This window comes from Neolamprologus brichardi, chromosome 1 (genome assembly GCF_056152115.1).
Source record: "Neolamprologus brichardi isolate AB-2024 chromosome 1, ASM5615211v1, whole genome shotgun sequence".
NCBI classification, from domain to species: Eukaryota; Metazoa; Chordata; class Actinopteri; order Cichliformes; family Cichlidae; genus Neolamprologus; species Neolamprologus brichardi.
In genome coordinates this window covers 38,918,109-38,931,878 of record NC_142104.1, presented here as the reverse complement: position 1 = coordinate 38,931,878, position 13,770 = coordinate 38,918,109, and the positions used below count along the sequence as shown (strand labels likewise).

The 13,770-nt window shown below is 39.2% G+C and overlaps 1 protein-coding gene across 1 annotated transcript in view; it reads left to right on the top strand.

Moving 5' to 3' along the window:
- otog (otogelin) overlaps positions 1–13,770 on the top strand; it is a 58,139-nt gene that overhangs the window by 1,004 nt on the left and 43,365 nt on the right. The window contains exons 2-16 of the mRNA XM_006804468.3: positions 232–353; positions 445–653; positions 1,394–1,524; positions 1,630–1,736; positions 2,500–2,609; positions 3,153–3,278; positions 3,508–3,616; positions 4,008–4,054; positions 5,056–5,201; positions 7,458–7,590; positions 8,432–8,609; positions 10,886–11,010; positions 11,401–11,613; positions 12,562–12,727; positions 13,474–13,548. Of these exons, the coding sequence (XP_006804531.3) occupies positions 232–353; positions 445–653; positions 1,394–1,524; positions 1,630–1,736; positions 2,500–2,609; positions 3,153–3,278; positions 3,508–3,616; positions 4,008–4,054; positions 5,056–5,201; positions 7,458–7,590; positions 8,432–8,609; positions 10,886–11,010; positions 11,401–11,613; positions 12,562–12,727; positions 13,474–13,548 (1,997 nt within the window). The remainder of the gene's footprint in view (positions 1–231; positions 354–444; positions 654–1,393; positions 1,525–1,629; positions 1,737–2,499; positions 2,610–3,152; positions 3,279–3,507; positions 3,617–4,007; positions 4,055–5,055; positions 5,202–7,457; positions 7,591–8,431; positions 8,610–10,885; positions 11,011–11,400; positions 11,614–12,561; positions 12,728–13,473; positions 13,549–13,770) is intronic.

The window sequence follows — 13,770 nt, the reverse complement described above, 5'->3', positions numbered from 1 at the left end:
AAGCTAAGAATATATAACTTGGCTGGATTTTCATTCCCCGGACAGTTTCTAAAAAAGAACTAGACTGTTTTTTTAAAAAAAATAAATTAAATGTGCATTATAAGAATTCTGTGACAGGCCAGGAATAACATGAAAATTGTGACATTTTCAATGACACAGTTTTTATTTGTGCGCAGATCCGTAATGAACCCACACCTGTTTTAAATTAATGTCCCACCTCTCTGTTTGTAGGTCCACAACGACCCAGCCTGTACTTCAGACCCCTACACTTGCCAAAGATCTGTCAGCCTCTTCCTGCCATGGGAGGGAGAAGTCAGGCTACATGCCACCAATGTGACCTTCAAAGGCCAAAGGTTAGCTGCTTTCTCTCTGTATGTTTTATTTTACCTCTCCTCAGGTAAGGTGGTGTTTATATGATACTGGAATCGCCCTGTTTGTGTTTAGTTTGCAGCTGCCTCATCACATCCACGACCTGCAGCTGGAGCAGATTTCACAGTACGTGCTGGTAACGCAGCAGCACGGCTTCACGCTGGCATGGGAGGGACGAAGCGGCTCTGTCTACATCAAGCTCAGTCCAGAGTTTGTGGGCAGAACTTGCGGCTTATGTGGTAACTTTAATGCCGACGTCCACGATGACCTGAAGGCGAGCTATGGTGAGATCATTGCTCATGTAGCATCTGCTTATGTCTCTTTCAGTTGTGTAAATCCACAAAGAGCAGCAGCTATAACTGATCTTAGGGTTTCTCACACCTGTTGAATTCCACTTTAACCCTTGAGTATACAAATTTTTCTCTTTAGGCGAGGAAGCAAAGCCACCCTCTACAATGCAGGCAACAGCAAATAGAGATAGATTTTTTTTTTTTTAAAAATCTCTTTGTTTTTATCTGCTTTTGTTCTTCATGACACATAAAATTCAAGTTGAGTACGTTCATTAGAATTATAAGAGATGAAGTCTGTATTCCTTTTTATTACAGTATTTATATGACATGAGTTTTAGTTAACTTGGCAAAAAATAGAAAAGGAGCTAGTTCTTTTTTAATACTTTGAGTACATTTCAGAGTCTGTACTTTTTAATTTTTGCTTGAGTGAAGAAGTTATATCCATAAAAGAGATTATTGAAAAATTAAGTATCTGTACTTCTATTTAAGTGATGAATCTGTGTACTTTTGCCATCTCTGCTGAGCCATGACTGGTAAGCAGTGGTTATAAGTTTAACATTCAGCTAAAAAGTGAAAGGTCAAGGTTAAAACTGATGGTGATCCTTGAACCATGAAGTAGAAAAGACACGGCTCACTTTTTCTTTTAAAACACTCAACCGAACTCCAGATTTGAAGAAGTGTAAAGGAGGCAAAACTACTGACATAATTAAACAGGCATGATATCTGTTTCTTAGGCGTGCTGACTCATGAAATTGAAATGTTTGGGAATAGCTGGGTAGAGACACATCCACATGAAGAAAGATGTCCTATGGTGCCTGCTGGCTTCCCTTCACCTTGTGCTACAGTCGAATCTCATGTTTTACTGGTAAGGTGTCAAATAAAACAGCAACTGCGAGATGAGTGAGATGAAACTGAGACAATTACCTACTAGATGAGTAAAAAAGTGTTTTTGTGTGTTTTGTGGTGACAGAAGGTGGAGGAGGTGTGTGCAATGCTGCTGGATCCACCATTTCAAAGCTGCCATGACTTTGTCAGTCCGCTGTCCTACATGGCCAGCTGCTCCAACGACCTCTGCATGTAAGAGCAACCGATTTAAGATCTGGTTGTTGGAAGGGTTTCATTTTGAGGAAAAATCTGAGTGTTGTCAAAATTATATGGTATGAACCATTAGTATCCATAGTTTATCCTTGCGAAATGTGTGGAATGTTTCTCCTACTTTAAAATTAGAAGAAACATTTATTTAGTTTCTGCTGATATTGTTCATGACAGCAGAGTGAATGATACTGATACTAATTCTGAAGCAAATCAAAACATCCTAAAAGTTTGACACATACGTAACATTATCTAAAATTAGTAACATCCTGCACAGGTGGTTGGAGATCTCTTTTTTGCACATATCCTTATGTACCCACATTTTAGTTTTTGCATTTCAAGCCATGTCCTCAGACTGTGAGCACTTTGGTTACTTACTCGTTCAAAATGATCCCACTCTAAAAGACACTCAGTTGTGTCTTTCATGGCTCACGTCCATGATTAGCCATGGCAATCTGTTCCTACAACTAAAGAACTAAAGAAAGAATTTACTTTATGACATGATTCACTTGGTCTGAAGTCATCACTGTCATGGCTGATGTAGCTACACTACAATTTGCCAACTATAAGTATAAAACTATATAGCTTTATTTATTAATTTTGTATGCTAGTTGGAAACTGGTGAGAGCAGCTGGTGAGTAGTTATTTATTTGAGCTGCACAGTCTCATTTCAGCGTAACTGGCTCTGTAGCTACACCTCTCCTGGCTCTTCTCAAAGAGTTCCTTTTTGTTTTTTACCCTGTTGAAGGTCGGATCCCAATGGTGATGTGGTATGCCAGGTGTTCACCGAGTACGCCCGGGCATGCGCCCATGCTGACCACCCACTGCATGAGTGGAGGCAGCACATTCCTCAGTGTGGTACGTTTTTCCAGGTGTTTTAAAATGTGTGCCAGGAAGAACAGAAGAAAAATGATACATTTAGTTTTACTTGTAGCTGAAATTGTTCTATTTTTTATTTCAGATGATAAATGATATATTTACAAGGTTAAAAAAAATAAAGTCAAGTCCAAAAACATGATTTATAAAGATTTATAACAAAGGGATTTACCTGAACATAGTAGATAAAACAAAATATGAATGTGGAATAATTTACAGGCACAGATGCTGGGTTAAAATAATTTATACTAGTAAAATAGTTATAAAGGGCTATCTAATGTAAAATAACTAAGAATATTTAAGTGTGGAAGTTAACTGGAGGGCAGGTTATTAACAGGCTAATGAACACCAGCTAGCTAGAAAAGGTGCTAATTGAGCACATTTGTTTATGTTTTGCAGACGTGTCAGGTTCAAATTTCAGTTTATAACCTGTATTTCAGTGATCATGGCAGCAAGAGTAATTGGGCTTTACAGAAGCAAACTTAAAGCTTTGACGTATGTGTTGTGTTTTGTTTCTGTGACCAGTGAAGCGGTGTTCTCTAGGACTGCAGCACAGGGAATGTATCAGCTGCTGTCCGGAGTCCTGCAACCTGGAGCGAACGTGTATTGACAGTAAGCTCGCCTGCCTGGATGGATGCTATTGTCCCGATGGTGAGTGTCTGTTGAGATTCTGCTTCTTATGTTCCTATCCAAAATAGTTCCTTATCTTTATAGTTTGCCTTAACATAAATCTCATAATAATAAAAATACTGTTATTACATTGCCTATACTTTACTTTTAACACATTATTTGCATTTTCTGTCTTATCAGTCTTGTGATTTTTTTTTTCATCCCCAGATGATCTGAAGTCTGAATCTGAATCTCTAATCTTTGTCCCCAGGTCTTATATATGAGGATGGAGGCTGTGTAATGCCTTCTGACTGTCCCTGTGAGTACCACGGTATGTTTTATCCATCTGGTCAGACGCTGCAGGAGGAATGCAACACCTGGTGAGCAGCGGTAGCACTTCTGTTACCTTGTATGCCATCATAAATATCTGGATGAAGAGACTTAAACGTCTTTGGTTTGTCTGTTTAAATACTCTTCATCCCATAAAAAGCTAGGGAACAGTGAGGCGTGTTTTATTTTTACAGTTTTTTAATAACATCTCTGGCAACACTTCATAACGTGACAGCTTTGATTTTCCTTGTGTAATAAAAAATTGCGGTATTGTGTATTAAAGACAAGATATTATCCTACGCTCCCCATACAGTCCTTTTAATCTTCTCAGATCTGACCACCTGGGTGCAGTGAGTCCAATTTCTTTCTGTGATCCTGCTGATTAGCTCAGCCTTTCATGTTCCCAGAGCCACCTGTGGACGTCTCTGCTTTCTGTTTCAGTACATGCGTGGGTGGAGTGTGGAACTGCACTGACTACAGCTGCCCAGGTTTGTCCCTTTCCCCTGTGGGAAATGTTTATTGATATACTCGACTAGTAAATTTTTCAACAAGATTCAGTGAATTTGATTTCAGACTTAAATACTTTCAGTCTATACAATGATTCCATGAAAGTGTTTGATGGGGACTGTGAGAGTTAGGTTGGAGAATCATTCCCCAATAGACTTGAGGCTGTCATACATGCCAAAGTGGCTTAAACCAAGTGCAAAAGTCTAAAGAAATAAATTTTAAATGGATAATTTTAGTAATTAGTGAGTGATTTTAGTCACTTTAGTGCATTTACAAAACACTTCTGGCTTTGATGGTTCATTGTTAAGTAATGTGTGAAAACTATTTTTGAGAAGAGAGAAAAGACAGTGTACTAAGGGAAGAGAAGAGTTTATTGGTAATATACTATAAAACACCTGCCCCTGTTGGACAGTGAAAAGAAAGTTGGAATATATGCTTATTTTTGAAAAAGAAAGATGACTAAGGCAAAAGTAGAAGAACAGATTTTGCCTTGTTAGAAATGGGGAAAAAAAGAATGGACTCATGGAATCAAGAGGAACAATAATTCTTGACATTTTCAGAATGGTAGCAAGTTAATAAAGTTTGAACTTGTTGATTTTAAGAGACACAAATTAAAGAAATGTGCAGAAGAATGCTGTGGGAGAATGGAAGAAAAAAATCTTTATACTTAAGGGGGAAATAAAGTTTGTGGTTTGTGTGCATAGAAAAACCAAGCTTCCTTGTAAAAACCAAGTGCAAAGCAGTTATATTAGATATGGAACAAAGCAAGGCTGGAGAAAGCTCACAATAATAGCTGTGGACCAAAAACAGACGAGGTGTGATATTTACACAGAGAGAAAAACATAAACTGTCAATTGATTAATATGCACAGGACTGTTTATTTATTGCTATAGTAGTGCTATGGAATGGGATACATTTGCATTAACTTTTGTTTGAAGTACACACATGGACACTCACAGTAAATGTACCACTCTGTCTGCAGGCGAGTGCTCGGTGACAGGTGACATGTATTTTCAGTCCTTTGACGGACGGATCTATACTTTTCCTGCAACATGCCAGTATGTCCTCGCCAAGAGTCGCAATTCAGCAAAGTTTACAGTAACCATCCAGAACACTGCCTGTGGAGCTGTGAGTTACACATCATCTGCTTACTTGTTCTGACATGATTGTTACATTTTCCTACCTATTTGACAGACTGCACAACTCCCCCACTTTACCTACTGCAATCAGAACTATTCACTTGCTCGGCTTACAAATACGTGCAATTTGTCTTTCATGTAGATCATATCATAGTGTAAGTGCTTAATACTCCCTTCAGTCCAGGTCATTTTTGTTTTAGAGCCTTGCTACAACTGCTCTGGCCGATAATGATCATGAAGAAAAACCTACAAAAGACTGAGAGCTTCGTCTCTTTCCCCCTCATCTCTGAGCCTTCAGTTTCCCGGCAGACTTTTGAGCTGCTGAGCAGACAGGTGATGGGAGATATGAGATGTCCCACTTGTCAGAGCCAAGGCCCGAGACCTCTAACAGCCAACTAAACAGGATTACCTTATCTAGCCTGACTGACAGAGCTGCGGACAGCTTTGTAGTGAAGTGGGCACTGGAAGGGTGGGGGGCTTGGACAGAGAGGAGGTTATGCAAAAACAGGAGGTGAATGATGGGAAGAGTAGGAGGGATGATAAAACCTTTTGGTTACGGGGCTTTGCCATTCATGAAAGAGATGATTCATAGCAGCAGGTTGTTTATTGTCTCACTCAGACTTCCTTACCTTTGAAATAAAAGTGAGCCAGAGTAACTTGGGTGATTTTGTGAATTAGTGATGGCCTTGAGCATTTATATTTTATAGCTCCATTAAGTTTTATAGTCAAACTGTACAATCTGCTGATACATTAGACAAGACTTTTCTGTTTTAACAATGGTTGGCCCAAGGAGTGGAATATCTGTCAGTGGGTATTGTTAGATGTCAACTGCTATAACCATTGTCACCAGTTATGCCTGGTATTTATGTGATTGTTTTGCATAATTGTGCATTGAAAGTTCCTAAAACACTTGAATTGTCCTGTCACATAAAATTAAAATGACTTCATTTTAGCTATAAGAAACATTTTGACATTAACAATGGACTGCATAGTCACCTGTATGTCTGAAAGATCAAATCAAATCAAATTTTATTTGTCACATACACAGTCATACACAGTACGATATGCAGTGAAATGCTTGGACAACTGCTCGTGACCTTAAAAAAAAGATTGATTGATTGAAATTCTTTAAGCTTACTTGGTTTCATGTGTGTGTTTTTGCTGGTCTGATTCACTGCCACTGTTCTCACAGTGCTGTTTAGGAGAGGAGGGCAAAAGTTGCAGCGGGGCTGAAAGAAACCACCAGTTGCTAGTTTCATCAGCTTAGAGGGTCATTATATTATGTCAGTGCTGTATTTACAGCCTTGTTTCTGCTGCCCTTAAGAAACAACAAAAATCTATTATTGTAGGTTTATTGGCACCAGTGTTGAGTGATGGAACCAGGCAGAACAGGCAACATAGTCTCCAGTTTAAAACTCACATACCAAACCATTCATTCCAGCCTTCTTAAAACCCTGTTGATAAAGAAATACAGTGTCTTCATTTATTTCAGCAGATCAGTACAGTGAGTTGCAGAGCATGTTCCATGTGCCTGTGATTATTTATTTCCATATATACCATATAGACTGTTCTCTACTATTGTCACCTGATTCTATTATTAGCCACTTTTTATTATCTGATAAGCTTTTAAACTCTGGATCTATTACTAAAGTTGAGCCTTAATGTTTTTGTTAAATGAGTATGCAGTAGCCTGCTACATATGTAGCTTTTCATAGAAAATATAAGGAAATATGCATACTGGTAAATGGTAAACAATAAGAACAAAAGCAGGTCTCTTGCATCTCCATTTTCTTTCCTGCATGCAACAAAAGCGTGATAAAGTGTGATTGATCAACAAAAAAAATAGCGATTACCAATATCCCTTCCTTCAGAATTTGCATGTCCATATGCAGAGATTTGTTTCTACAGATTAAACTACCAGTAATGGTGGAAATTTTCCATCTAACATCATTGTAGGGTGGGTTATGCATAGTACACTCTGTAGGGGCTACTGGTGCGACTTCAGACTTTTCCTTAGGTTGAAATCAGAATATTATTTTCCATTTTTAAAGATTTGGGTATTTATTCCATCACTACACACCAGCAACCTGGCTAACAGACTAAAGCCCTCTCTCTTTATTATATTTCCCTCATTTTTTCAGGAAGAGTGCTTTATTTGAGTGTGTTTCTTCCCATCATTTCATTCTGCTTAACTGTTTGGGAAACTGTCTGAACGCTTTATCAGACCATCTCGTCTCATTTGCAGAATCTGGATGGGGCCTGCATACAGTCAGTTAACCTGGTAATTGATGAAGATCCAAGAACAGAAATTACTCTGAGTCACATTGGAGAGGTCTTCATTGCTGGACAGTACCGCATCTCCCTGCCCTATTCTGATGGTAACCTCCTCATCTTTTATCACCTTCCAGCATTGTTCTCATCCAGGGCCCGACTTTATTCAGCACTCTGTGGGTTATGGCAGGGACAGATTGAATGACAGCTGTGCTATTGAATGAAAATTTTTCACAATACTTTACTGGGTTAGCTCCTACATTGTGTTGCACAAAATGTCTTTCCTCTGAGTATTACTCATTTTACACGAGTAATGCTCAGACCAAGTCAACAGGCTTTTGTGTGCTTTATCTGACAGCGTCTGAGAGTGATCTGATATTTTGAACCTGAATGAATAAAAACACTAATAGCTATTGCTCTTTATGTTCTGTTACAGATTTTCCATTCCTTCATTTTATACAACTGTACTTATACACATAAAGAAGAAAAGGAAACAAGTTCCAAATAAAATTCCACAAACAGCTTTAACTGAAATGGCTGTTTTATTATGAATGACATACTTTTGGGATATAGGCTGTTGTACAGTCTACACTGGCAGCTACCTAAAAGCTGGATTCCACTAAAATATGTGTTTGGATATGTGTGATATAAATTTCATTGTCACTCTTACTCAATTATGTTTTATTTATTAAAGATTCCTCTATAGAATTTGTAACTACAATTAATTAATCAATTAATTAGTATTGGTGCACAAGGGCTGCTGATGCCCCGTCTATAGTGATAATTTGCAAAGTGATGTAAAAGTGTACCAGGAACAAAGCAAGAAAGACGAAGATTTGTAGACTGGTAGATTGATCCATAGTTTGGGGGAAAAATATAAAGTAAAAGAACAAGCTTTGCAAACCACCAGCTTTGAGCTAAATAATGTCCTATATATATCTCCTGCAGACCTCTTCCACATCCAGGAGCTATCATCAATGTTTGTCCAGGTGAGGACGGCGTTCGGCCTGCGTCTGCAGTACAGCTGGAAGGAGTTTCGCCTCTACCTGCAGACGGATGAGCTGTGGAAGGATGACACAGTGGGGCTGTGCGGCACCTTCAATGGCAACATTCAAGACGACTTCCTGTAAGTGTGTGCTGGCTGACCTTTGATCCCTCTTGCGCTCTTGGTTAACCCCTCCTCCAATAATACAGAGAGAGTGCATGCTCTTGTTTCAGAGGCAAAGAGGGAGGTGATGGTGAAGTGCTCTCCCTCTCACACTTACTCTCTCTGTAATGCACACTGGTCGGCGGCTCAGCATCAAAAGCCCAGCTCTATGATCAGCTCTTTTAGGGGGACTAGATGAGCGCCCAACTGGACACGCCACTTCAACAAGGAATTTACTGTTAGCGGAATAGGAGCTCCACTGTACCGTATCGTAATGGCTGACTATAAAGGGCGGATGTTGTCTAACAGCTGTAAATGGATATACATCACAGTTACTGACTGAAGTGCCCGTATGCTGCTAAGAAGTCACTTTTCCCGAAGCACTACTAAAAGACTGTAGTTAAAGTGATGACTTGCACAATTTTAACCTTTTGTTTTGTTTTTGCTTTGCTTTGCAGCTGCAGTCATTTCAGACACTTAGTTGCATAGTTATTGGCAAAAAAGAAGAGGAGTAAGTCAGAAAGAACTGCAGGCAGCTATTCTACTTCAAAGAGAATTGGGTGAAACCCATCTGATTAATAGTGGCTTGGGCGGAGGTGGGACTCCCGTGTCAGTCGGTTCTAGCTTGCTATTGTACTCGTATCAGTTCCAGGTCCAGCATGTTGCAGAGAAGGATCAAAGAAGTACAAGTAAAATGTGTATTTAATGCTGCACATATTTTCTTTAAAAGTTTAAAAAATGCAGTTCACTTCAAATAAATGCCTTTAAATTCAGTTTTATGTATGCAACTTCAAATCACACCAACAGTTTCAAAGAGCTTTAAGGGAAAGACCGAAAGAAAGAAAGAAAGAAAGAAAGAAAGAAAGAAAAAATCTCCAACAATCAAAGAACCCTCTATGAGCAAGCACTTGAGAACAGTGGGAAGGAAAAACTCCCTTTGAACAGGAAGAAACCACCACCAGAACCAGGTTCAGGGAGGGGCAACCATCTGCTACAACCTGCTGGGGTGAGGGGAGGGAGCCCGAGATAGGTAAAGTGGTGTATAAACATAACGAGTGAATGAAGGAGAACAGAACCTCTCAGTATATCATGGGAAGCCCCCTATTGCAGTGTAATTAAGGGAGGGCTCAGGGTTACGTGATCCAGCACTAACCATATGCTTATCAAAAAGGAACGTTTAAAGCCTAATCGTGAAAGTAGAGATAGCGTCTGTCTTCTGAATTCAAATGGGAGCCGCAGAAGAGGGGCCTAAAAGCTGAAGGCTCTTCCTCCCATTCTACTTTTAAATACCTGACAAACCACAAGTAAACCAGCAGTCTGAGAGCAAAGTGCTCTGTTGGGAAGATACAGTATAATTGGGTCTTTAAGGTAAGATGGGTCCTGATTATTCAAGACCTTGTATGTGAGGAGCAGGATTTTTTAATTTGATTCTGGATTTAACAGGGAACCAATGAAGAGAAGTCAGTATGGCTGAAACATGCTCTCTGTTTGCAGACCCTGTCAGTACTCTCACTGCAGCATGTTGGGTTAACTGAAGGCTTTCAGTGAGTGTTTAGGGCAACCTGATAAAGAATTGCAGTAATGCAGCCTACAAGCAATAAATGCATAAATGACTTTTTCAACATCACTGAGATGGGATGATTCTAATTCAAGAGATATCATAAATGCATATTTGGTTAATATGCACATATCCTGGTCAAAAACAACTCCAGGATTCCTCACAGTGTTACTGAAGGTCAATGTAATGCCATCCAGATTCAGTAAGTCAGTAAGACACCATGTTTGTAAGATTTGTAGGACTGAGTACAATAATATATAATCTCCTGCCATGCTCAGTGACCCCTGTTTCAATCCATGGGGTCGATGTGGATGTCACAGTGCACACTCTTGATGTCACATCCTCTACAGAGAAAAGTCAGTATAATAAGAGGGGCACCTTAATGTCAACTACACATATTTAATTTTGTGTAACATTCAGTAATATTTATAATTATAGCTATTTTGTTATATTTTATAACTTGTAATATTTAATTTAATTTAGTTGGTTACTGTTCTTACTGTCTTTGAGCAACTGTGACCACATAATTTCCTCTGGAATTAATAATTATTCTGATTCTGATATTATCAGAATGTTATTTTGTGAACACAACAACACTTGTAACCACAAAAATCAAAAGGCAACTCTTCATTCACACGATGACTTTTTTTCTATCTATGTGCTGTCATACTGATTCCTTGCTTTGGTTTTTGTTCAGATCTCCATCGGGTATGATAGAAAGCACTCCTCAGCTCTTTGGAAATGCCTGGAAGGTTTCGTCTGCATGTTTGTCCAGCCTGAGTGCGCCTCAGCTTGATCCCTGTGATACACACCAGCAGGCTGGTCAGTTTCTCTTCTTCCTCTTTTCTGTTTCAGTAGAGAAAAATAACATATTTACTCAGTCGTATAACATTTATTATGTTAAACTGCGTAAATGGTGCTTTATAAAATAAAACATATGTATTATTATAAAACTTTTGGACATTTTGATGTTGATATCACAGTAAAAATGTATCCCAAGCTCTGTTTAAGGTGTAAATCAGTTTAGTTTCTACTTTCATTCTTATATTTTTACACACATTTATCTGTATTATCCAGTGAATTTACAATGATTATGACATAAATGAACAACTTTAAAAATATTTTATTTAGGGTTTGTATTTGATTCATGACATCAGAATCACAGAGAGCAAGACTTGTTTACTTGAATTATTTCTAAACTATTTTTAACAGTGACCTATGCTTCAGAAATGTGTGATGTGCTGAATCAGGATCTGTTTGCTGCCTGTCATGAGTACCTCAGTCCAACACCCTTCCATCAGCAGTGTCGCTCTGATACCTGTAAGTGTGGGACGCCTTGCCTCTGCTCGTCGCTGGCCCACTATGCTCGCCACTGCCGTCGATTCTCCGTCATCATTGACTTTCGATCACAGATATCTGACTGTGGTGAGTCACATTCACGCCAAACATATTTAGTCCAAGAATGTACCTGCTGCTACAGAGATGTCAAAATTAGCAATTATTTCTGACATATTTTTTGTTTTCATGTCTAATATCAAATCCAAATATTTCTCCCAACTCACCGTTCAAGGTCACAGATGATTTTCAAATTTCAGCTTGGAGGACATTTTGATATTTCAATATATATGTCAGTATGTCATATGAGTTATTGGCAGGACTGTTCATGGAAGTTTAATCTTTTAGAGAATGACATGGGAAAAAAAATCAGTTTAGATCAAACAGTATCAGTGGCAGCTTAGGAGTAATTTTGGAAAATCTTCCTACCAAAAATTTTCCTAAAGAAGGTATGGGATGTCTTGAAAGGTGAAACTACACTCAAAGTGGTCACCGACAGGTTTAGGGTAATCACGGGGCAACCACAGGAGTTTGTCATCCTATTTTTATTCCAGTGTGAGTCATTAAGTTAGACACGTGAGTGCATTTTAATGAGATCCACAACAAACATCATTCTTTGTTTAAATACTGGAGCACACTAATGACATGTGCCTCACTGGTTTTATGGATGACAACAGATATCAGGTCTATTTCTTGAACGTTACTCAGTGGATGAACTCATGTCACGAACCTGAAATGGTTCTGCACTGTCCATTCAGCTTGCTTTTATTGGCTCTCTTGCATGTCACACACTTTAGAGATGACTGGACAAACTAAAGTTTTAAATGATGAATTAACAGACGTATGTCTTTTTTCCCTTGGAGGGGAAAAAAGACATACACAAACCATCATTCTGCTCCAATCAGTAGCTCTACACTTTGTTGTTAAATTTGATAACTTGATGAAGAATACAGTGACGCCATCATCAAGTTAATTCCCATTAAAAGGCCAAACTGACTGTGAGTCTGAGTCTTTGCTGAACTCTGTCTTGCCCTGCAGCTGTCACCTGTCCTGCCAACATGCAGTACGGCACCTGTGTGTCCTCCTGCCAGCGCCGTTGCTCCTCCCTCTCTGTCCCGCAGCACTGTGGGGAGGAGTGTGAGGAAGGTTGCGTCTGTCCTCTGGGTTCCTTCTACAATCACCGAACACACACCTGTGTGCACAGGTAAGGACAAGGAAGTGATATTCGCCGGTAGAAGTATGTAAAGGCAAAAAATGATGAAATATTTATATGATGAAGCAGGTGGGACTTAATACCCAGACCAGCTTCAGTACTACCTGCTGTGCTGATGTGGACGGTGGTGAAGCTGGAGTGACTCCACCAAACCAATCCATTCAAAGTGATATTTGTATCTGCTCTGAAGTTTAGGTCAGCTTCTAAGTAGAAAACCTGGTATCTTTGCTGCAGACATTGTAGACCCAGAGGACCTCGGTAATTGTGCTCTCCTTTTTAGCTTGCTCTGCCCTAGAAGACATGCAGCTTAATTCCTCTTAAATGTCCCAGGTTTTTACATCCTAGTGCAGCGCCATGCCTTACTTACCATGTGATAGAGTTACATCAAGGAATTCATCGTGAAACCCCCCTTTCATTCCCACTCGGGCTGGGGACGACAGATATCTGATAACCAGTGAGAAAGAATTTGTAGTACAGAAGCTGATGTGTGGCACTGGCCTATATGTTACAAAGGCTTTTAGCCTTAGCTAAACATAAATTACCACAATGTATATTATATAAATCATACAATACTGTATTTTTTTCAAGTAAGACTGGTCTATTTCGCCCCCCTCCACTTCTGTAATTAACATTGGTAAGGAAAAAAATTAAGCAGTGAATGTATATTTATGGGGGAACCAAAGTCGGTCCATTTAGGTTTGTCACAAGTTCAAGTCAGGTTGTCTCTTTTTTTCCAGGAGCGAGTGCCCCTGCAGCTTCCTCGGAGCAGATTATGAACCAGGAGATGTGATCATGACTTCAGCAGGCGTTCAGTAAGCTCCTCCCCTTCATTTCTACCTTCAGTCTAGACTTATGAGTGTCAGGCTTTATTTTTGTAAATAAATTCTGTAACAATGAACTGTGACATTACTGATATTACATGAGGCAGTTTGGTTAGCAGTTAGAGAAAGCGCAGAAAACACTGGGAAATGCCTTTAATTTAGTCAGTTAAAATAATGCAGTACTGAGGAGCAGAATTTACTTTCAGAACAAAG